Genomic DNA, 25138 nt, shown 5'->3' on the forward strand with positions numbered 1-25138 from the left:
TGTTTATTAAATCACATTAAAATCAATTAGTCCCTAGGAATCCTGGGTTAGAGCAATTTTTTTGTTCTACACTGTTTATTCTTCCTCAACGTGGAGCGATTTTGCTCGAGGTTTTACAACCAATCTAAAAAATACCTTAGGTCCATTCAAGTTTGTTCTTGGGAGTATCTTTTCTTATTCAAACAAACTTGTTTGACCTTACAAACATAAACTTGCATTTAGATTTGTAATGTCCAACTCTACCACAATACTAGCATGAATGGTCATAGGTAGAGGGATGATGTGAACTACAAGAGTGATTATGATTGCACATGTTTTTGTTTTCTTCTTGTAGTTTGATGTTTTCTAGCCTAAGCTTTTCCTTTTCTAACTTCATATCTTCTAGCTTATCTTCTAGATGTTCAATTTCTTGAGATGAGTTAGTTCTCAACTCTTCTTCATCTTCTTTTAAGTATTTGTATCTTTCTTTAAGCTCATGATTTGCATATAATGGACCTTTGTTTAATTCAAGCAATTTAATTTCTTTTACTTCAAATTCTTCTAGATTTTCTTCTAAGGTCTTGATTTTACACATCATGGAGTCAACAGACTTTTTAATTAACAAGTCCTTTTTGTTTCTTTCCATTAACTCCTTATGAAGCTCTAAATATTTTATTTTGAAGTGCTCACATTCTTGTACATCAATCTTAGTTATAAGTGAGACAACTTTGCAAGTGTTGTAGTTATCATAATGTTCTTTAAGCTTATTCCAAACTTCCTTAGCACTTTTACATGATGATACAATATTATAAACATTAATGCTTAAGGCATGGCACAATGCAATTAGAGCTTTTGAGTGCAAAATGAATTGTTTGGTGTCTTTTTCAGTGAATTTTCTAGTGGTAGGGAAAATAACTTCATTTTTTATGGTTTGCCACACACCAAACTCTAGACATAAGGGTCTTCATACGGATCGACCACGATCTATAATCCGAACCATCAAACATGGGAAGTCTAGATTCCATTAGGATCCATAATCTGAACCATCAAACATGAGAAGTCTAGATTCCATTAGTTGCCTTTGAAAACCTATGTAATAGCCATTAGCTCTGATACCAATTGAAATCCCAATTGGCAACACAAGAGGGGATGAATTGGGTAATTAAAAATTGTGCCCTAGTTAAGTGCAATGTTAAAAATAATATTAACATATTAACAATTAAGAATCTAACCCTTGTTCAAATAACTATAGTAATGAGAATGAGGTTTAGATTTTACCAATCACTATAAAGAGAAGAGAATAAGAGACGACGCAATCATGTATAGTGGTTCAGTCACAACCGGACCTACTCCACTACGCGAGTACTTGGTCTTTTCTTGGGATTTTCTTTCACTATTTGAGATTCCGTAGGCCGAATTTTCGGGCTTTACAACTTGACTCCTTCAAAGGGACAAACCCCCTTTATACAAACCGCCTCCAAGGAACAATTCTTCCTCGCAAAATTGCCTCCAAGGAAATCACTCCAAGGTAGTGATGCCTCTTCGCAAACCGCCTCCAAGGTAGTGGTCCCTCTTCGCAAACCGCCTCAAAGTTAAAACCTCCTCTTCGCGTGTACAATGAATAATAGAAGAAGTTTAAGCTCTCTCAAGCCTCTAAATAGGCAAATAACACAATCAAGCTTACTACAAACTCTCTCTTAAAGATAAACAAGAAAATCCTAAGTCCAATACTTTGAATGTGATCAAAATCAAGGCACAAGTATTTGGGGAGAGATTTGAAGACCTAAAATGATAAGCCAATAGGTTAATGGGAGTTAGGCTATTTTAGAATGACTTCATCAAGTTAAAATGGAGCTACAATCTCCTTTTTATAGCCTTTGAAAGAATATAACCGTTAGAGGGCAAAACTGAAAAAACTGGGTCTTTTTGAAAACAGTACAGGAAGCTCCAACGGATCTATTTTCGCGTGGTCGCGGTCGATCGAGGGTGTGGCGGTCGTCTGCAGGCCATGCGCTGGTCAGATTTTAAAAATAAGTTTCAAACTATCTCGGCGCTCGACCGGGTCGGTCGCCCGTGTGCCGAATGGTTTCTGACCAGTTTCAATTTCACCTCTTTAAAAGGCCTGGTCGACCGGGGTGCTAGGGTCGGTCAACCGCCGATTGCAAAACTTGTGTTTTTCAGTTATTTTTCAGGATTTCTTTTGCAACCCTTTTGGGTTCTCTCTTGGACATTAAAAATATAATTTTGGGGGGTCCAAGAGAGTGTGCCTTGATAGAGAAAACACCAAGAGTGCTAGAGATACAACCTATAATCGGATTTTCTAACTCTTGAGTCTTCTCTTGAACATGATCTTCAATGTGCTCCGTTTGATGCTTGACTTGGTTGAGATCTTCAAATCTTCACTCCATCTTGTAGGATCTTCCACCAAATGACTTTTTGAGCTCGCTCTCATCAAGATTGAGTTGCTTCATGTAGTGTCCACATGGATCTCCAAGTCATGCATTGTGTTGTGTTATGTGATGTGCTAATCTTTTCCTGTTTCAACACAACACTCCAGGCAACTTATTAGTCTTTAAAAGCTAATCAATTTGTGTTTGTTAATTATCAAAACATGGGTGAAAGTATGAGGAGCCCTTGGGAGAACCCTTGGGCTTACAATTTGTTTTCTTTGTATTGATATAACTTGAGCAAGAGTTAGGTAACTATATAAGTAATCTCACACCCTCATTATTTTAGGATTAGATTTTTTAATTACCCAATTCACCCCCCCGGGTTGCCCTTTGGGATTTTAGTTATTTTACAAGATTTCCACCTAAATTTTCGAAATTTCCACTGAAACTGAAATATTTCGATTTCCATTGTAACAGAAGCTGAGATTTAAAACCTTGCTTGTAGAGTCAGTTGGTGTCCTATTGCTATAGAATTTAGTTCAACCAACATTGAATGTTCGGCTCATCCAGATGATTACAAAGTGGCTAAAGGCGCTGAATATTCGAAAGATAAATGTTAGTATCGTCTGGTCATGTCAAAAACAGAAAGAGATAAGCTTATGTTTACAATTGTTGTAAACAAAGTAAAAAAAATGATTTTTATCGAGATCTGAATCTGCATCTTCGTTTGATAATGAAATCCCACTAGGCAACCCAAGAGGGGGGTGAATTGGGTGTCTTTAAAAAAATTTATCCTCTTTAAAAACTTTTGTAAGATTAGTTCCAAAATCTTAAATGAATATCATCTCTTAGACCTTTTGTCAAACACTTGTTAGATGGCTTTTGAAAATCCTAGTTGATTATTCCCTTTTTAATCTTTCTATGAAAATACTTGGTGGTTGATTAAAGATTGTAAATCCCACAACAAGGTAAATGAATTAGATGAATGGTTTCTTTTAGGCTTTTTATCAAACACTTGGTGGAAGGCTCATGCAAACTTAATTAACAAGATTAAATGGGCTAATTAGCAAGGTACTAGATAAGTAAGTTAATTACCATTGCTAGCTACTCACTCAATTCTAAGTGTATAAATGCAAGCACAAATAAGAGTGAGGGTGAGAGAGATAAATACCACACAAGAGACGCGAAGATTTATAGTGGTTCAGTCTTAACCCCAAGGCCTACTCCACTCTTCTCATGTTTTGTCTCCTTGAGGAATCCACTATCTTCCAAGGAACTTAAATACAGCGTTCCTTTCGCCTTGTACAATCCGAGCGTCCAAGCTCCAAGGGTCTTAAATACGGCGCCCTTTGTTGCCAAGTTTACAATGAAGAAGAAGATTGAAGGACACTCTTTAGCCTCTTGAAGGCTTGATACAATATAAAGCTCACAAGAGTTTCTCAAAGATAATTACAAAGATAAGCCTAGGTCTAATCTCTTTAGATATTCCCAAATTGAGGCACAAGGGTGTTTTTCACTCTCTAATATGTTTACAACAAGTTTAGGAATGAGAGAGATTGGTTCACATGCTTAGGGAACCCATATATATAGAGAAAACCCAAAACTAGCCGTTACAAGGGCATTTCTGTAATTCTGGGCAACTTCCCAACGGATCTATTTCAGGGCATTTTTGACATTTTCCAGATTTCAGACTCGGTTTTGTAAAATTCATATCTCACTCATTTCTCGTCGGATTTCGACGTTCTTATACTCGATTTGAACGGAAATGATGAGCTCTTTCTGTTAAAAATATTTTTAAAAATATTTAAAAATGTTTAGGATCAGTTATGATAGGATTTATGACCTGATCTCAAAATTCAAGTGCTAAGTGTGCCGATTTGAATCTTTTGCAATTCTAAGCTATCTATGGCACTAGGGCTTTGGTCCACGGGTCTTTTCCTTATATTCTAATATTGTTTGGGACCTTATTAGTGACTTGATTATGTCTCAACAAGGGATACCTAAGTGGGATTAAATTATACAATCTAACACAAGACTCATTACTCACATCTTCAACTTTAAAGCTCATCTTCAAGTCTTGGTCTCTTGCATGGATCACTCCTTCGAGTTGGTTCAAGCTCCTTGACAAGTTGTTGATCTCCAAGCTTTGGCCTTCATCGATCATTCTTTGTTTGTTCAATGCTTTGAGATGACTAATGTTGAGCTTCTCCTTGGTTGATTCTCCAAGGTATGATTGATCATTTGTATGCTCTAGCTCTTTTGACACGTGTTTGGTTCATCTTCAAGCATAGGCCATCAATGATGTGTGCTAGCATGGATTAACCTGTGAATTTCCTGTCCATAGCACAACACTCAAGGCAAACAATTAGTCCATAAAAGACTAATCAATTTGTGTTTGTTAATCATCAAAATAAGGTGATTGAATGAACCCATGGGGAACCCTTGGGCTAACAGATAACTTTCTACCAAAGAAATCCTAGTGCTAATGCCATTTTAGTCGACGGGAATCACGGTTCTACCATTCATTCTATTCTAGGATGCTCAACATAAGACTCGTTGGATTGACCAATTCAAGAACTTGCCACTTGGAGTTCCCAAACTCCGGGGAAACCCTTTGACACTCAAGTCAGCTTTGGAGGTGACCGATGGAACTAAACTCAAAACAAAGTCTTAAGCGTACCTTGGCCTCTCCTCCACTTGAGTGTGTGTTTTCCTATTATACACAAAGTTCCCTTGGATTGTGGGGATGTCGTGTGATCTCAGCACTGGCATTGGTGCCTTTGCCCGTGCCACCTGTCTACTCAGCCTTTTTTGGATAGCTTTGACCATGGGTGGGATATTTCATGGCGCTGCCATGATTGGCACTGGTGCTCCTTCTTCCCTTGGTTTTCTGGTGGCTCCTGATTAGCTGGTGGGGAGAGTGAAGACGCGTGAGTTCTAGCGGTATCTTGTTTTGAGTGAACTGGCGTGCTAGCTCAGGGGGGTCATCATAGTCGGAGGATGACGTGTTGCGCCATGTGGCCTCAAGTCTCTCATGGGCCCAGGGATCACATGGTGATGTGTGGCTTGTGCGCGATTTTATAAATACTTTATATTTATAATATATAAGGCAGAGATAAAATGGTTTCACTAATTCTCCCCATGGTTTCTCCCAACTCTTCCCTCTTCCTCCACTTGTTCCATCTTTCCCCTTCCATTATTTATTCCCACAATTTCTAATTGGTATCGGAGCAAGAACTCAAGTTCTGTCCATCTTGTAAGGCCCTGATTGCAGCCCCGCTAAGATTTGGTTGATCTCTTCTTCTTCTTTGTGGCTCGGACCCACCATGCAAGTTGTTGATCCACTGATTGTCACATGAAACAATTGGTTGAAGCCCATATTTTGAAGCCCCTTGGTTGAAGCCCATATTTTTAAGTTTGGTGTTTCCTTTCAGGGTATATTTAGGGTTTTCTATTTTTCCTGCTGAGAAATTTTTTGGTAGGAAAGCTGGAATTGAATCTCTGACCTCCATGTTGTAGAACAAAGCCTTAACCATTGGGCTAGAGGATCAATCCCTCCCTACTAAGAGTTGTCGATTGTTGATGTGTTTTTTGACCAAGAGGTTCCCTTATCATGTATAACAAAACCCTAAGGGTGTGTTTGGTACGCCGGAATAGGAAACAAGAATCGGCTTGTGATTTCTTTTCCAATAATTCAGGCGTTTGGGTGCTGCAAGTAATTGGAATGGGAAGACCCGAAACGGAATATCTGGCGGAGCTTTTGGCGGAGAACGATACCCCCCCCCCCCGAGGAGGGTGGTATTCGTTCATTCCCGATCTCTCTCTCTCTCTCTCTAAACCACTTTTTCCAAAGCTTGCAAAAAAAACCTCAACAAAAATGGTGTCAAGAGGTCCTTCACTCACCCTCGACAACTCTCAACCCCATTTCTCTCTCTCTCTCTCTCTCTCTCTCTCTCTCTCTCTCTCTCTCTCTCTCTCTCTCACACACACACATCATTGGAAGAGGGCTTGGACGAATTTGCATTTTAAGTTGTAAGAACCCTCCAAGGGCGACCCAAGAGACGACTTTCAAGAACGCTACAAGGGCAACTCTGCCATGGCTTTAACATGCAACATAGATGCATTTTCCCGGCGCAAATGAGCCATATGGTTTTTTAAAGAGGGTTTGTGTTGAATCTCAGCAATTTTCTGAGGTTGATTTGCAAAAAGAACACAAAAACAAAAGAAATGAAATTGAGAGGCTGATTTTTTCTTTAACACAGAGGTTGGTTTGAAAAAAAAAAAGAAAAATTAAAATGGAGATGGAGAAACCAGATAATCTCAGAAGTTTCTGAAAGTTGGTTTATTTTGAATTTCGATGTATTCTGAAAACCCCCAAAAATAGCTCTTCAGATTCCAGTTTTCAAACCAAACACTCGAATTGGAATTTGCATTCCCTTTACAGAGGAAATTGGAATGTGATGATTATTCTTTTTCCTCATTCCGGCAATCCAAACACACCCTAAAGGTTTAACCCAAGATTCAAATCCTAAGGGGGGAGGGTATCTTAAGTTGGCACTGCGATTAATAGAGAAACCCGTACTAAGTCACACCAGGAAGAGTAGCTGCAATACTCTCTTGAGTCAACTTTGGGAAAGTGTCAGTAGATGGACCTTCAAGATTGCCTCAATATTGAAATTTTCATGCTACGGTTGTTGAGCCTTACCTCTATCACCACATCTCAAACTGTGAGAATCCTCTTTACGAGATTGCTTCCACTCTCCACAAGCCTTGGGCACCAAAAGGCGTCCCAATAGGTGCAGGTGTTTCATTTCTTACAATTTGAGGCCAGGTGCCCAAGCTCTTTAGACACTATATCATTGTGTCTTGGTTAAGTCCCGTGGTTGATGTCTTCCCATATCACTATGAACAAGAAACACTATATCACGATTAGATTGATTTCTAACATCTATTGTTGACCGAGTGTGAATTCTCATTTCAACTTCAAGCAATTCAGATAGAACGGACGTTAAACCTTGTAGCTGTCTTCTGCCAATAATATTGGCAAGCAATTCAGATAGAACAGATTGTAAGCCTTGTAGCCACCTTTGGCTAATTATATTAGCACGAGTTGTCTCAAACTTTAGGCGAATCCAAATTTTCAAACTACTTTCAAAACTACCTTTGGATCAAATTTAATTTCATGAAAATTATTTTCAAAAGATCCCAGATATTGCTAAAACAAACGGATATAGCCCAAAGACCCATAGCCTAAGTGCTAAGTTAAGTTTTAACAGTGAAAAGACATGAAATTAGCACTTGAATGGTGGACCATAGACCTAAATCCTATCTTAACTGGTCCAAAACATTTTTATATTTTTTTGAAAATATTTAGATTCCTCTCTTTCTTCTGATATTTGTAGAGTACAAGAACGTCAAAATCTGATGAGAAACAAGGGAGATATGAATTTTACAAGTTCAGTGCAGAATTCGTACTTATTTGAACTCTCAAGAAGTCTGCCTAGTAAAGGACTTTGAATAGGAAAGCTATGAAAAGAGTTTTTCTTTCTTCTAAAAGGACTTTGGGTTGGATGGAATTCCAAAAACAAAAAAGCTATAAACCTCATTCGAGATACACATTCGGTGGGAGACTTGGAACAACACCCCTCTCCCTCAGTTTTTTTTTTTTTTTTTGAAAGATAACAGAAATATTATTAAAAAGAAGAGAGGGGACAAGATGTCCCAGTACAAAGGTGTTTTAAGCTATACAGCAGATCAACGCAGGGTCATAGCCTCTGAAAATATTACAATGACAGACATTAAGATGACACCCTCTTTTGCCAGCGTGTCTGCCGAGGAGTTGGCAGTTCTCCTACGATGTGTGAGAGTGGGGTGAATGGCCCTTACAAGGTCCCCGATTTCATCAAGGATATTATGTAATCTCCATGGCCCTCCACCGTTATTGGTCGCCCATGCTAAGACATTAGAGGAATCCCCCTCCACCATTAAAGGCCCAAAGTTATGAGAGAAGTACCATCTGAGTCCGAAAAGCAGACCCCTAGCCTCTCCCTCAGTTTTTTGGGATTTGGATCTACTCTCTCCTATTTGAATTCCACATTTTTAAGGAGTTGGTTTAGGCAAGGATTCATGAGAATTCTAAAAAAGGACAATCGGCTGCTTGGAAGGTGGTAACTCTCTTTCTTCAACTCTTTTAAGATCCCCATCAGATTATGATGTTTGAGGAACTTCATCTCTCATAAAAATTCCAGCCTAATGCGCTCTCTCTCTCTCTCTCTCTCTCTCTCTCTCTCTCTCTCTCTCTCTCTCTCTCTCTCTCTCTCTCTCTCTCTCCTTATTTTCAATTTGAAGAACCGAACCCAATCCCTTTGCCCATAATTTTAACCCAGTATCATCATTCTTGCTTAACCGTCAACCCAAACCCCTTAGCTTCTCATTAATCCAAAACCCAACAGCAGTTTATCCATATCCTACATTAATCCAAAATCCCAATCGTTTCATCTCATCTAGGTCTCTTTTCTACTTGGATCTTATCCTATCAGTTTCAGAGTCACAGAATTCCATAGTATCCTCGGAAAAATGTTGGAAAGAGTACATTTCATGTTCAATTTATAATGATGAAAATAGTAATTATGATCCTTGATGCAATTGGAGTATTCCAATAAGTCATATTCAACTTGCAAAACTTTGGCCTCATAGTAGAAAAGACCAGAGAAAACAAGTGTCACTGAGATTTTGTAGGTGCTGAAGATTACATTTATCTGTATACTTATATTTTATGTACCAAATGCCACTGAGCTGTGAATTTTACTGTAACAATACCTGTACTGTTGTTTCTAAAATTAGCATGTTTATTAGTCTTGAGCCATTTAGCTGCCAAAGTGATTTTCCTTAGTTACAGTTACTTTATCAGGCCTAGTATGGCACGGTGCAACTGACAAACTGGCTTTGCTTACAGGTAGCTGAATTATCAGAACCAACATCCGCTGAATTGCAAGAAACAGTTCACTGTGTTGTTCACGGTCTTCTAGCAACACTTTCTCCAAAAATGCATTCGAAAGCTCCTCCTCAATCCGATAATGCGGCTAGTGGAACCCTAGATGTTGAAATGGAAGCTAGTGTAGAACTCATGGACAACACCTCCCTTCAATTTCAGCCCCTTATTTCAGTCACTCGGGATTACCTAGCACGCCTGCTATTCTGGTTTGTCCATGCTCTTCAACCTGTAATTTTTCTTTTTTTTTTGGATGGGTAAGCTGGGGTTTGGCGGGGACCCCCACCGGTTTATTTGATAAAGAGAAAGATGTTAAATTTTTTGGCACAATAAGCCATCCCTAACTTGGAACATACGACAGAAGGAGATCTAAAATTCATGATAGATGAACACACTAAGCCTAAGAGATCGAAATGCTCAATACTCTGAGTTACATAATCAGCTCATTTGATAGGAGTATGTTGGGCTATTTGTAAGCTTCATAGGCAATTTTTCTTGGGAACTTCTTGCTATGGTTCATTCTATTCCTCCAGTTCTAGAATCGCTTCTTCACTCTCCTCTTGCTCAACTGGGATCAGATTGACTAGAAGACTCTCGTCCGCCCAGGATACTTTCTTTTTTCGAGCTTCTTTAGGACATTTTGTCCGTTGGATTGTCTTCATTGTTTGTGTAGGATTTCCATCGGTTTGATCTTTGAATATCTTCTTTTATCATGATTTTAGGTGCATGCTATTGGGGCACTATGTTAGAGGCCTCGAATACAGAGTGGAGCTGATGCAACTGTTGGCCTTGTCCGGAGATGTTAAATTTGATCGTCAAGATGATGAGCACGCAGCTTGAGAGCTGCTGAAGTTTAGACTGATGTTTGTTGAGCTCTCTGTAATGTTGAGCCTTCTTGGGGTTCTTGTTTTTGGACCAAACAGATTCTGATGAGGGCTACAGAGGCTTTGTCAACACAATGGAGGGATAATCTTTGATTTCGAAGTATTTATGTATTCTAGAGGCTTTACCGGAGAGACTGTAGGAATCATTGTATGGCGGATGACTTCAAAGGATACCAGATTTACAAATGGTAAGCATCAAGTATATTTTAAAACAAACTGTAAATAAGTATATCAAGGGAGATGGAGCTGAAGATACCCTTGAATTAGACTAATGAGTGGTATTTGTTTGTTGACCTGCAACGGATGTGATAGGTTTAAAACTGATCATGCTATTGAATACTAGTATTGGGTTTGGAATTTGCTCACCCTCTTTCCTTGTTCCAAAAGGGGAATTGATGCCCGCATTCCCATGTTCTGATACTGGCACTCCTCTATCATACTATTATCTAATAAGTAGTTACAGGCAGTGACAATATTCTCGGAGAAATTTCCACAGCCATAATAAAAAAGTGTAATAAATTGATGCCTTGGGAATGCAGATATCATTACCCTTGTGGTTGTTTGCTTAGAGGAAAATCAAAATCTTGAATAAAACCTTGTCCCGTATTGTCTGTGTCAATTATAGCATGTCTAGATTTAGCTTAATCTTTTGTTTGCCGACTTTGTTTTCTATCCTAGAATTAATTATGTTCATTGTTTGTTTCATGCTATATCAATGAGTAAATTTTCTACAGGAATGATAAAATGAAGGATGAGCCCAATTGGATCTACATCACTTACCGCAACAGGAGCAACCCTATCTCCTAGAAAATAATAGAAAATACCCCATCTCAAAGAAAATGGGCAAAATGTCCCTATCTCATGGAAAATAACCAAAATACTTTTCCCAAAAAATCTGCCAAAATATGACGAAAGTACAATTAAAGCACGACGTAGGAGTGAATGGAAGATGATCAAATTTTGGTCATTTTTCTATATCATAGGGGTATTTTGATAATGTTATGTGAAATTGATATGTTTTTTGTTTTTTGTTTGTAATGTATGGGTATTTTGATCATTTTCCTATGAGATAAGGTATTTTTGGACATTTTTTACGACCAAGATGGTGCAGGACAATACCGAATTTAGGGAGAATCCTACACTCCTAATGGGATTAAGGCTTTAGGAAAGTTTAGGACTTACGCGGAAAACTAAAAGAACACTTAACAACTAACCTGGGGCTGAATTAATGCCTAATTAATCTATGGACAACAGCAATAATTAGACTTAAATAGCATAAATAATTATAAAGATTGTAATTAAGCATGAACTAAACCTTACACAAATCAATCAAAGCGATAAGGATTCGCAAGATGAATTGATATTAGAAGGATTAGTCCGAAACTAGGCGCATGCAACCAATTAAAAGAACTAAAAGATAATGTAAAACTTATCAATTAGTTGTAACAAATGCATGAAAAAATTAATAATAATCAATGAAGAAAAATAAAACAAAAAATGTCAAGCAACATGAACTGGGTCAAGGCAGTCCATATTTAGGCTATAGGGGTATTTTGCTAATTTCAACAAATTTGGAAATTGAAGGAAATTGATGTCCAGATCTTAGGTAACGGTTTAGGTAGGTAAAAGAAAGATAATTCTAGGGTTTAAGTTCTGATTTGATGGTAGGTTTAGTCTTTGGATTTTTAAAAAGGGTTTCCGGACTTGAAGGTGCAAATTTTCAATTGGCTACAAAACGGGTTTAAAGCTATGGATCTTGGAATTAATTATGTTCCTTGTTTGTTTCATGTTATATCAATGAGTAAATTTTCTACAGAAATGATAAAATGAAGGATGAGCCAAGACCCCCTTTGATCCACATCACTTACGGCAACAGGAGCAACCCTATGTCTTAGAAAATAATAGAAAATACCCCATCTCAAAGAAAATGATCAAAATGTCCCTATCTCATGGAAAATAACCAAAATACTTTTCCCAAATAATCTACCAAAATACCCTAGCTCATAAAATGACCAAAATACCTCCATCTCATAAATTACTAAGTTGCCTTATCTCATAGAAAATGACTATAATACCATTAAAGCGCGAAGTAGGAGTGAATGAAAGATGATCAAATTTTGGTCATTTTTCTATATCATAGGGGTATTTGATAATGCTATGTGAAATAGATATGTTTTTTGTTATTTTTTGTAATGTATGGGTATTCTGATCATCTTCTATGAGATAATGTATTTTTGGACATTTTTTACTAGCGGAGGGTATTTTTGTCATTTTATGAGGCGTTTAGTTTAGTTAATTGCTATGAGCTGAGTGTACGTTGGTTATTTTCTATTAGATGGGCATCTTTGTCATTTCATATTAAATATGGATGTTTTTTCTATTTTTCATTTTTACGATTTTTTTAATTTTTTTCTCATTTTCTTATTTTTTATTTTCTGATTTTTTTTTTCACTTTTCTCAAGCTTACCAACGTTACAAAAACTTTGTGTAAAAGTGTTATGGTTATTTTTACTCTACTATTGGTACTACTATGTTTTGGGTAATTGCCCTCCCCTCCACTAGAGGCTGTTTCTCCTACATCGCGACGCAAGAAAAAACCATTCGTTGCCCATGTTACAACCGTCGGATCACATGTGTGGTTCAGATTTAAAAGGGTTAAAACCGGATTATTTGGGTAACCGGTATGCCATCTTCTCTGTTTTCCTATTCTTTTGGACGATAATCACGAAAACTCAATCTTTTCTTTTCCGGGAAAAACGGCCAGTTTCCTCCTTTCTCCCTCCTCTCCTTTGTAGGGATTTTTTTCCATTTTTTTTCAGTGGCTCATCAGTCATCACAACCAGACAGGTTTCCTCTCTCAGACGTCCAATGACATGGTTGATTTAACACTATTAATTGGGTTCTCTTGGCGAGGCCGTTTCGCCTACGGCCATTGCTTCTAGGAAAAGTATTCTTCAGAAGTTGAAATTCAACAAAACCAACCCATCTCTCAAATACTTCTCCAAAATTCCAAACAGCACAAATCAACTCTCTTTTACCGTCTCTTATCTCCGGAACACACGTGGGCTATCAAGAGTAATTTTCAGAAGCCAGACTCTGTTCTCGGTTTACACCACCTGATCATAAGGGTTCTCTTTACCAGTATTTTGGTCGATTCTTATAAAATATGAGTGTCCTGAACAAAATTCTTATTAGGATTTTTTTTTTTTTTTTTTCTTTGTTCCAAGTAAAATTCGATCTCCATTTGGTGTTTTCGTTGCGCTCGTTTTCTAGGATTATTTCTTTATCTAGTGGGCCATCATGTGTACTATCGTTGAATTATCCATACCACCTAATCATAAGGGTTCTCTTCACCAGTTGAATTACAACAATTGTCCATTAATTTGATAGGCCCTCACACAGAGGGTGTGCCCAAAAAATCAGCTCAATAGGATCATTACAACACTTTGATTTGTGGACACTTAAAAATGGACAGATTTGTGAAAGTTTATACCCGTCCATTTTATCCTCCACAAATCGAAGGGTTGTAATGATCCTATGGAGCTTATGTTTTGGGCACACCCTATCTATGTTAAGGCTCATCGAATGAATGCTTTGCATCATCCAAACAATGTGGACCCCACTGTATTTTTGGCCAATGGAGCAGATAACTTATCTACTCCATGGAGTAGACACTCTTTTCTATTTTTAATCCATTAATAAATTTCTAGACTAGGAAATCAATTTTCAAGGAAAATGATATGGTAACCGAGAGCAAGAACCCATGAGAGAATCCAACAATAAGATATGTGCCATGTGTGCAAAAAAAAAAAAAAAATCACCTTTTGGTAATTTTCCTAAACCAAATAATTGCTTGCACGACATCTGAGAATCGTGATCTAAAGACTATCATTTAGGAATCATAAATCACTCAAAATTTAATCCTTTCCACTAAGGGCATGTTCAGCAGCTATGGAAAAAGGGTAAATGACCTAGACAATGTGTTTTATTTATGATATGAAAGTAGACTTTTAAATGACCCCAGTACTTGGCCTCAGTCATGACTCTCTCAAATCGCTCTCGCATTAGACCTCTCCCCTCTTACCCTAAGCAAAAACATATTCCATGAAATTCTTTTTTTTTAAAGGTTGGGAAACATGCCCTTAATATTGATTGTCGCTCATATTTTTGGCCTTCCATTTCCATGCAATTTGATTGATGGCTAACATTGTCACCAACCTTACGAAAAAGGGAAATGATAAATACGTCCCTTTTCATTGCTTGGGACACCCAGGTGCACTGACTGCAAAGAGTTATCTATGACTGCAGAGAGGCAGCTGCTGTACATCACATGGGAAGGATTGAAGGACCTGATTGCCATCGTACCCTGCTCTTGGGTGTCCCAACTAATGAAGAGGAGCGCATTTATCATTTCCCAAATTATATTAAGCCATATTTTATCCACTAGTATTATATGTGTGGGGTTTTGACAGTTAAACACGTCAAAAACTTGCAAATTAGCTACCTTGCATCTTTGCATGCAAAAACACTTGCCACATGACTAAAGGGAAATATAAAGATGGACCCAGGTAAGAACTGTTTCGGCTATGCAAGTAGTCTTAGCAGTTTGTATTTTGATTTGAAACTTACTAACCTTGAGTGTGGCCTTGCATTAAGGCAACTCTTTCTTCTTAGAAACTAATCACCTAAGTTTGGGAAGGTTCTTGGGCTAAAAATTTCCACTAAGAAGCTTACTATTCCTGTGCTCAAGATGCCAGATGAATTTGCCAAGTTAGGAAAGTTTTATGGGAGCTCTCTTGGCATATAAATAAGGCCTTTGGCCTCTCTTCCTCTCTCTATTGTTTTCCACGTATTGTTAGAGCGAATGCAGAGAGGAGGGGCGTTTCCGTGTTACGTATTTTTTAGAATTAAATAAATCAATTATTTTTTATCTGGTAGGATCTTTTTAGTTTGGTAGGATAGGGTTTATCTTTTGTAAATAAAGCCACTACAGGCTATCTTTTAGGAGTTATCTTTCTATTTTGCTGTTGTATTTAAACAGTCATGAATAATAGAAACGGCAACAGAGATTTTATTTGTGTTCCCCTTTATCTTGGTGCAATCTCCCATACGACATTACTCTATTTCTTTCCTCTTGAGCAGTGCCTGGGAGACGCCATAGCTCGAGGACACAAGAAACGCTTCCTCATTGAGGAATCTATTTTATGAACATAACAATTTGGTATCAGAGCAGCAATATCCCGCAACATTCAAATGAACAATAGATCGTTGGGAGGAGAATATATGAGAGATAAAAAAGCTTATAGTTTTATTAAGTGCCAGCTACGATCGTATGGCGTCGGCATTCGTCCTAAAAGCTAGAGGAGCCTCCATGTCTGAAGAAGAGTGAAAATTTTAATTTGTGTAGCAAGAGCAATGTCGGAAAAGCTTCCACAGAGAAAAAAAGAAGGAAAGAAAAGAAGAGAGCGAGAAAGAAGAAAGAAGAAAAAGAGAAAAAGGCCCAAAAGAAAAGTGTAGATGATTATCAGCACCATCGATTTCGACAAGGTTGTAGGCAAAAATTTTATCGTTTTGCTACATTTGCTTAATGTCATCGAAAAGATCCTCACCCACGGCCATCCGTTTGTCAACGTTCCGATCATTTCAAAAAGACACAACAAAGGAGCTTGGATGAACGACGGGATAAGATCGATTTGAAAGAGAAGCTGCATCAACCCCTTATGACAACATACTGTGGACCCCGATCCGGGAGAGAGGTGGGCGACGAGCCCCCAGCGGCCTCTGGATCATCCGCATGAAGGAGAGAGCTCTACCAAGGAACTCTCGAAATGATGCCACTATCATAGCATAGCACGAGTGACGATAAATGAAAGAGATACCTCTTAATCCGGAGCCAGGGCTCGAAACCAAGACGTACCTAAACTAACTCAGAGTCGTCATCCATGGATAGGCTATGAAACCCCAAAAACAAATATGCTATGTATATCATGGATAACCAGAAATATATATGGGCTCGTGCCTGATTACGAATAGAGAAGGTCCTAAGAGCACCCCCAATTCGTCTGACTGCAAGCACTTGTTCTCTTATGCCATTTATTATTAACCTTGAAGAGTTTTGAGCGAAAATCATGTAAAATAGGAACAAATATCCCTGAGTGGACGTCTACCTAAACGTGCATGACCCGGGGATAAAACAATAAACATGCACAAAATAAATGGAAGAAGTGTCGCTTAATCACAGCTAGGTTATAAGTGACATGCCCAACTGGTGTCTAAGTTTTGGTGGACAAACACATGCATGCTACAGTTAAAGGTATAAGGTCAGTACAAGAAATTAAGAAAACACAATAAAACATACAACACAACTCGACATCACATACAATACAACAAGACAAAACCCTAAACTCTAAACGTACTCCTCAACTCTTGGATGGTCTGATGTTCATCCAAGCCGCCTACGTATCCCCGTCTCCATGAGAATCAAAGTCACGTAGTTCTTCGCATCTATTCTAAGCTATGATGCCTAAGACATCTAGACCTATATCCTAGACTCGACCTAAAAGACCGGACTAGTTATTAAAGCTTCTTGTGCGATTGTTTAAAATTCCAGTGGATTGTAGATTTTAGGACACCCTATATGCCCTAACTAAATGCAGGTGATTCCTACAACCTATGTGTAACTAGGCTGTGTGTCCTAAGGAAAACAATGGGATCACTAACGCATCCTAGACCTAGTTATCAGTCGGCGATGTGAATCGCCAACTGACCGGACGGGGGTGTATTTTGTTAATAGTTTATGTGGATGACATAATCATCACAGGGAGAAATTCACAAGGTATCAGCGTTTGAAAACCTTTTTGCAAAAGGAATTCTCTCCTAAGGATTTGGGTCAGCTTAGGTATTTCTTGGGGATAACGGTTGCTCGTTCTTCTAGAGGCTTGTTCCTATCACAGAGAAAGTATGTCTTGGACTTGCTAAAAGAAACAGGCGATCTTGGAGTTAAACCAGCTTCTGGACCCATGGATCCTAATGTGAAACTTGTTCCAGAAGAAGGAGAGTTGTTGAAGGATCCTGGCAGGTATCGCAAGCTTGTCGGTAAGCTTATATATCTCACGGTTACTCGGCCAGATATTTCATATGCTGTTGGAGTTGTCAGTCAGTATATGAGCTCTCCACGTACTTCTCACTGGCTTGCGGTGATACAGATTCTCAAGTATTTGAAAGGGGCTCCAGGGAAGGGATTGATGTTCAAAAGACATGGCCATATGATAGTTGAAGGCTTCTCTGATGCAGATTGGGCTGGATCCCCAGCAGATAGACGGTCCACCACTGGGTATTGTAGATTTGTAGGTGGCAATCTTGTTTCATGGAAGAGTAAGAAGCAGGATGTTATAGCTAAGTCCAGTGCAGAGGCTGAATACAGGGCAATGGCACAGAGCAGAGGCTGAATACAGGGCAATGGCACAGACAAGCATGGAACTTATTTGGCTACGTTCACTTCTTTCTGAAATTTGCTTCATTTCATCTTCTCATTCGCAGCTTTATTGTGACAACAAAGCTGCAATATACATTGCCAACAATCCAGTCTTCCATAAGCGCACCAAACATATTGAAGTGGATTGTCATTTTATCCGTCAAAGAATCCAGAAAAGAGAGATTTGCACTGTGTTTACTCGGTCAGGGGACCAATTAGCTGATATGTTTACAAAGTCCTTAAATAAGTCAAAATTGAGTGATATATGTAACAAGCTAAGAATGTATGATATCTACATTCCAGCTTGAGGGGGAGTGTTGGAATATGTAACTTGCCTAAGGGCATTTAGGACTTTGTACATTCCTTTATGTTTTAGTATAAATATATGAGTCAGGGGGAGATTACCCTAACTCATTTATCTCTCTCTAAACTTCAGTTAACACTACCAATAAAATTTGAATATGATCCAACGATTAAGGAAGGATATAATTAGTATCAAATATAGGTTTGGTTTTGGACAATATAGAAACTGTGATACATTTGGAACGTTTTGGACGTCTGAAAAAGGGTTTGACGCCGGCGACGATATTCGAATTGTGCATCAACTGGAGTAGGTCTTCTGTAATATTTCCGAGTTTCTGTTGTTCGAATTGCTGGGCGACCAAAGTCATTTACTCTATTAATGGTGTCTTCAAAACTTCTTTGATTTTCGTCATCCTTAGAAATTTCTGAACTTGTTTCTTCTGTTATTCAGGATATGTTTAGAGAGGCAATCCTTTTAAAAGCTCTTGACAGAATTCGGTTGACGATCCCTCTTCAATTTTTATGGGTTCTTTTTGTAATTTGATTTCTTCACTCAAATAGTTAGGTTTAATTGTTGGAAGAGTTTCTCATCAGTTTCAATCTTGCTTCATTTAGCAAGTTTTTTATCCTATTGGTCAGTTTACCAATCATTTGTAGAGAGACATTAGTGAAATTATTTTGTTCGATAGTTGGTATGATGAGTTCTTGTTTTAACATAACATTTGTTTGCTCCATGTGTTTTATAGGGCTTGCTTTGATTTCTTCCCTTCCTACATTTATTGCCTCAAAAGGAGGATGGACAGATTCATACAAGTTTTCCAGTATTTGTTATCTTTTTTTTACACCATGGCATGATCTTCAATCCGGAAGTCCTTAAGCAATGGACTTTAAAGACTCCGCATGATAATTTTCATACCAGTTAAAGAAAAGTATATTTTTCTTTTCAAATCTCATTTGGTCATACCATTGTTCTCTTATCACATATATTTCTTCTTCATCAAAGTTTTTCAAGAACCAATTTTTCTTTTCTATGTTTTCCATTGAGTTAAAATCTTTTCTAGGAAGAATTTTATCTATTTCAAATTCTTCAATTTCCTCGATACTAATCATACCAATTGTATTATCAACGAGATCAAATTCAGAGGGCTCATAAGATTCTGTAGGTTCATAAGTAACACCTACCAGTGTAATTAACTTTTCTGTTTTCCTTCTCTGTGACAAGTACCGAAGACATAGATCGCCTTGCACTGTTTATCAAGACTCTTCTAGAAGGGGAGAAGTTTATTTCAACATCTCCATTTGCATGTTCAAATATATTCCTTAGGTCTGTACTTTCTAAGGGTTTTGTTTGTATGGCCTGAGATAAGGTCCAACTTTCGGGAAGTGAAATTTCATCCCATTTTAGAGGTTTAGGAATTACCGAATTATTCCTAAAGTTTGTTTGAAACAAAGTTGTTACTCCTTTTGTACTTTGTACCTTTGAACAAGGAGAAATTGTATTCATTGATTTGAAATAAACTCTGTAAGTTAAAGCAATATTTTAACTGGATGGTTCCATCTCATACTCTGAGGTTTGAAGATTTAAAGTAAAGACCTTTAGGATTCCTGGATCAGTTAAGGAAACTGAGAAATCATGAAAGGCGTTGAAGAAAACAGGTCCATCACTTAGGCTTTGATTCAACCAATCCTAGGAGGGAGTCGGAGATTGTTAAAGAGATAGATCATGCAACAGATACGTCCATATCCAAATCATGAGAGATATGGCCTTATCCTGTGTAGTTGTAACTGTCCTATACATCTGGGATGACTTGGCATACTGGATTGATCTTTTGTAATCTTTTGTACTTATCTCTATAAGTAAAGAGCCTTGTGCTGCCAAAAGGCAACGAGGGAAAATTCCACAACAAGTGTACTGTGTTTACATGGTATCAAAGCTATCTCTAGGACTGTGTTTCTTTTTCACCACCCTCTTCTTTTGCTCGATGGCATCCCCTACTTCCACCACTTCTCTTCCCGTCCCACCCACTACCACATCCAGTACCACTACTCCATCGCTTCCCTCTATTCCTAACCTCGCCATTGTCCATCATGCTATTTCCATGAAACTGGATCGCACTAACTACCCACTATGGAGGTCACAATTCATTCCCATATTGCGTGCCCATGATCTGTGCGGGTATGTCACTGGAGAAACACCGTGTCCAACCCCGTATCTTCCCCGCAACACGCCGGAGGAACCTTTAGTTCTTAACCCAGATTTTCAGATGTGGCACCGCCAGGATCAACTAATCCTTAGTTGGTTAATCTCATCACTAACAGAGAGCCCTTTAGCCCATGTCATCGGACTTTAATAGTTCCATGGCTGTCTGGACGACCCTCGAGCGCATGTTCGCTTCCGCTTCCCGTGCTCGGATTTTGCAACTCCGCATGCAGTTGCAAACTACGAAGAAAGGAACCATGTCAATCTTTGACTACCTCCAGAAGGCAAAGATGCTTGCCGATGCCCTTGCCGCTGCCGGGCAACCTTTACTGGACTCGGATCTTGTGCTTTACACACTAGTTGGACTTGGCCCTGATTATGAAAACTTTGTAACTACTTTCATGAATCGGACCGATGATCTTCACTTGAAGATATTCATGGCCTCCTCTATAGCCATGAAGTTCGCAGAGAGCTACAATCTCTCTCCCTTGCTGACCATGTCACCCCGGAGGCTAACATTGCTTCTATGCCGCCATCCTAATCTTCAAATCGTCACCAAGGTCGTGGACGTGGACGTGGTTGGGGTCGTGGACGTGGACGCCTTCAACCTCAGCACTCAAACAAATATCGCCGACATCATTCCCCACCGCCCTATCCCCATTTCGGCGATCACAGTTGTACAATCTGTCAACTTTGTGGTCGTCTTGGACATGCTGCACCGACATGTTATAGGAAAGGCCATCATCCGCATCGTGAACCATCACATGCTCTAAATGCACTCTATGCTGGCCCTCCTGCGCCTCCTTCTGCATATGACCAAGGTTGGTATTTTGACTCAGGATCCACCAATCATCTCACCCCAGATCTAGCCTCCATCCAATCTGTCGCTGACTATCAGGGATCGGATCAAATTCGAGTGGGTACTGGACAAGGGTTGCAAATCGCTCATACTGGTACCTCTGTAATCTCTTCTTCTGCTAGACCTCTTCACCTACGTATGTGCTCCATGTTCCTCAAATCACTAAGCCTTTACTTTCTGTCCGACAATTCTGTCTTGACAATAATGTCACTGTTGAATTTAATCACTCTGCTTGTTTTGTCAACGACCTTCGAATGGGGATCGTGTTGCTCCGCAAAAGATGGCCTTTACTGTCTTCCCTCCAAAAGTTCGTCTTCATTTCTGTCGGTCAATAAAGCTGCTTATCATTGTGCTCTTGTCGGTGAGCGAGTATCTGCAGATATCTGGCATCACCGCCTTGGACACCCTTCACAGCGCATAGTTCTTCGTCTTCTGCTTCAGTTTCAGCTTCCAACTACGTCCAATAAGTTATCGTCGATCTGTTCGTCCTGCCAATTCGGGAAGAGTCATTGACTTCCGTTCTTCCCAACAGATCAACGATCATATTCTCCTTTAAGTTTGATTTATTCTGATGTACGGGGCCCAGCTCCGGTTTCCTCAGATGTATTTAATATTTTTGTTCAATTCAAAACCCATGTTGAAAATGTGTTTGAGCGTAAAATTAAGTTTCTTCATACTGATTGGGGAGGTGAATATCGCCATCTCTCCCCCTTTCTCCAAACACATGGCATTGGTCATCGTATTTCATGCCCACACACTCACGAGCAAAACCGGTCCTCAGAACGCAAACATAGGCATATCGTGGAAACTGGGTTAGCACTCTTTGGTCACGCTCATGTGCCTCTGCAATACTGGGATGCAGCTTTTGAATCAGCGGTCATCTTATAAATCGTCTTCCCTCTACTTCTTCTTCCTCGAGTCCCCTCAAACTCCTGTTTCGTCATAAACCTGATTATCAATTCCTTCGAGTTTTTGGATGTGCATGTTACCCATGTCTCAGGCCTTATAACACACACAAACTACAATTTAGATCTATACAATGTGTGTTTCTTGGATACAGATCGAAACACTATGGCTATCGATGCCTTCACATACCCTCTAGGAGGATTTATATTTCGCGGCATGTAGTTTTCGATGAACATACTTTCCATTTTCACTTTCGTCAACTCATGGAATCACTTATTCTTCTCATGGGCCAGTTCATCTTTCAATTCCCTGGTTGTCTAGCTCACAATCATGCCCTCCTACTCTCCCACGACCCACACATACTCTTGTGGTGGGATCTACTTCCACTCAATCCCCCTCCTCCCTCAGCTCACCTAGTTCATCTCAATCAGATCGTTCACGAGAATGTGAAGTATCTACTGATCCTCCATTACCTATGGTTGTTGACATTCTTCCACAACCTACGAACACAAATACCCACTCGATGATCACAAGATCCAAGGATGGTACTCGCAAGCCCAAAACACTTCTTGCATCGCGACATCCATTACCTAAATTGGATGACTCTGAGGTAGAACCTACATGCTTCTCGCAGGCTAAGAAGTATCCCCATTGGCGTGCCTCTATGGCAGAAGAGTTTAATGCACTTATTCGTAATGGGACTTGGACACTTGTTAAGCCACACCCCTCCCAAAACGTTGTAGGGTGCAAATGGATTTACAAAATTAAACACAAATCAGACGGCACGATTGAACGCTATAAGTCACGTCTAGTAGCGAAGGGATACACCCAGCAAGAGGGACTAGATTATAGTGATACCTTTAGTCCCGTTGTTGAGCCAACAACAATTCGGTTAGTCTTTACCCTGGCCTTGTCCTCTAACTGGACGATGAAGCAGTTAGACGTCCATAATGCGTTCCTCCATGGTACAATATCTGAAGAAGTTTATATGTCCCAACCGCCAGGTTTCATTGATACATGTGTTCCATCATATGTGTGTCGCTTGCACAAAGCCATCTATGGCTTAAAACAAGCGCCTCGTGCCTGGTTCCACCGGCTTAGCACCTACTTGATACAGCTTGGTTTCATTGGGTCACGATCTGACAGATCCTTGTTTATATTACGTCGCACTGGTATTGTGATTCTACTCCTGGTGTATGTTGACGATATCATATTAACTGGGAACAATGAGGATGTTATCTCCTGTCTTATTTCCCAACTGAATACTGAATTTGCAATCAAAGATTTGGGATATCCTCAGTATTTTCTTGGCATTGAGGTGCGATGCTTCACTGATTGTTTGATGCTCTCCCAGAGCAAGTACATCGCAGATCTTCTAGCTCGTACCAATATGACTGGTGCCAAACCATGCAATTCTCCTATGGCCTCTAATGCTAAACTCTAACGCTATACTGGCACTACCATTACCAATGTAACCGAATACAGGAGCACAGTGGGTGCTCTCCAGTACTTGTCCCTCACGCGCCCTGATATTTCTTTCGCCGTTAACAAAGTGTGTCAATTTCTTCAAACACCTAAGTCTGATCACTGGACCGCCGTTAGGCGAATCTTATGATTCTTGAAAGGAACAATTACCCATGGCATTCTCCTTCGACGCCCCACCACCAACATCATACGAGCTTTTTTGGATGCTGATTGGGCAGGGTGTCCTGATGATCGCAAGTCTACTGGCAGATTTTGTGTGTTTCTTGGACATAACTTAATCTCTTGGAGTTCACGAAAGCAACCTACGGTGGCTAGATCCATTACTGAAAGTGAATACAAAGGACTTGCTAATACCGCTGCAGAGGTCACATGGTTTTGCTCTATTCTTATGGAATTGGATGTACGTCTTCGCCATCCGCCGATTATATGGTGTGACAACATCAGCGCAATATATCTAACTTCCAATCCCATCTTTCATGCTCGCACAAAACATGTGGAGGTCGACTACCACTTTGTTAGAGACATGAATGCCCGGCGCATGCTTGTTAGATTTATTCCGAGTGAGGAGCAAGTGGCTGATGTACTTACCAAACCTCTGAACTCTACTCGTTTTCGTCATCTATGTGACAAGCTCACGATCTGTGAGAGACTGCTTCACTTGCAGGGGTGTGTTAAAGAGATAGATCATGCAACAGATACGTCCATATCCCAATCATGAGAGATATGGCCTTATCCTGTGTAGTTGTAACTGTCGTATACATCTGGGATGACTTGGCATACTGGATTGATCTTTTGTAATCTTTTGTAATTATCTCTTCGTATTTATCTCTATAAGTAAAGAGCCTTGTGCTGCCAAAAGGCAACGAGGGAAAATTCCACAACAAGTGTACTGTGGTTACAGAGATTTTTAAATGTCTACAATCTCTTAGATCCTGTTTCATTGGTATCAGTGCCATGATAAGTTATTTTTTAGATTAAAGTTAATCTTCCATCCAGAATTTAGTGATAGAACCAAAGCTCCCTCTCGTCATCGTGGTGCTGCTTGATCAGCATCAAAAGGTATTTAACCTTACCCTTGACTGACAGCTTGGGTAAAAGGATATTGACGTAATTATCAACAAAGTAATATCTAGGACCGAGGCCCCTAGTCGTGGATGCTCGTTTTGGCCGTCTAGCCAGAGAGTGTTAGGACTTTGTGTTGAGCTACTTCACCATTTACTGGCCACTAGAACTTACTCTAAAGAGAATTATGAATAAAATTCGAAAGTCACTAAGCTTTAGTTGCCAAAACTCGCCCTCAACTTCTGGATCGTCCAGCTCTTATGTGAGAACTATGTCACATAATTTTCGCTGATATTAAAAAAAGCATTCAAAACTGAAAATGCCAAAGGTTCCTGTTATCTACAGGATCCTTCGCGCTTAGATCTGATTATTGTATAAAGACAATAAAAAGAACTATTTCTTTGGTATCCATGCATGAGAATTTTCAATTATTCAATTCTAAAGATATAGAACAACTAAAAAATAATTCTAAGTATCATTATATACACTTAGAATTAATACATGTCTCAGTCAAATCCTTACCCCCAAAAGAATTATATATATATATATATATATATATATATGAAGGTTGCAAAACAATTTAAAATTTACCATCAAAATAATAA

At 39.2% G+C, this 25138-nt stretch overlaps 1 protein-coding gene across 2 annotated transcripts in view; it reads left to right on the forward strand.

Moving 5' to 3' along the window:
• LOC143854572 (MAR-binding filament-like protein) overlaps positions 1–10601 on the forward strand; it is an 82145-nt gene extending 71544 nt beyond the window's left edge. For both annotated transcript variants that reach the window (XM_077364606.1, XM_077364613.1), the window contains 2 exons: positions 9325–9569; positions 10083–10601. In XM_077364606.1, the coding sequence (XP_077220721.1) occupies positions 9325–9569; positions 10083–10200 (363 nt within the window). In that variant the 3' untranslated portion in view covers positions 10201–10601. The remainder of the gene's footprint in view (positions 1–9324; positions 9570–10082) is intronic.
• The last annotated feature ends 14537 nt before the right edge of the window (positions 10602–25138 follow it).

The sequence above is a fragment of the Tasmannia lanceolata genome, unplaced genomic scaffold (assembly GCF_043159265.1).
Source record: "Tasmannia lanceolata isolate RefF3 unplaced genomic scaffold, GAP_Taslan_0.1 ptg000003l, whole genome shotgun sequence".
Classification (NCBI taxonomy): Eukaryota; Viridiplantae; Streptophyta; class Magnoliopsida; order Canellales; family Winteraceae; genus Tasmannia; species Tasmannia lanceolata.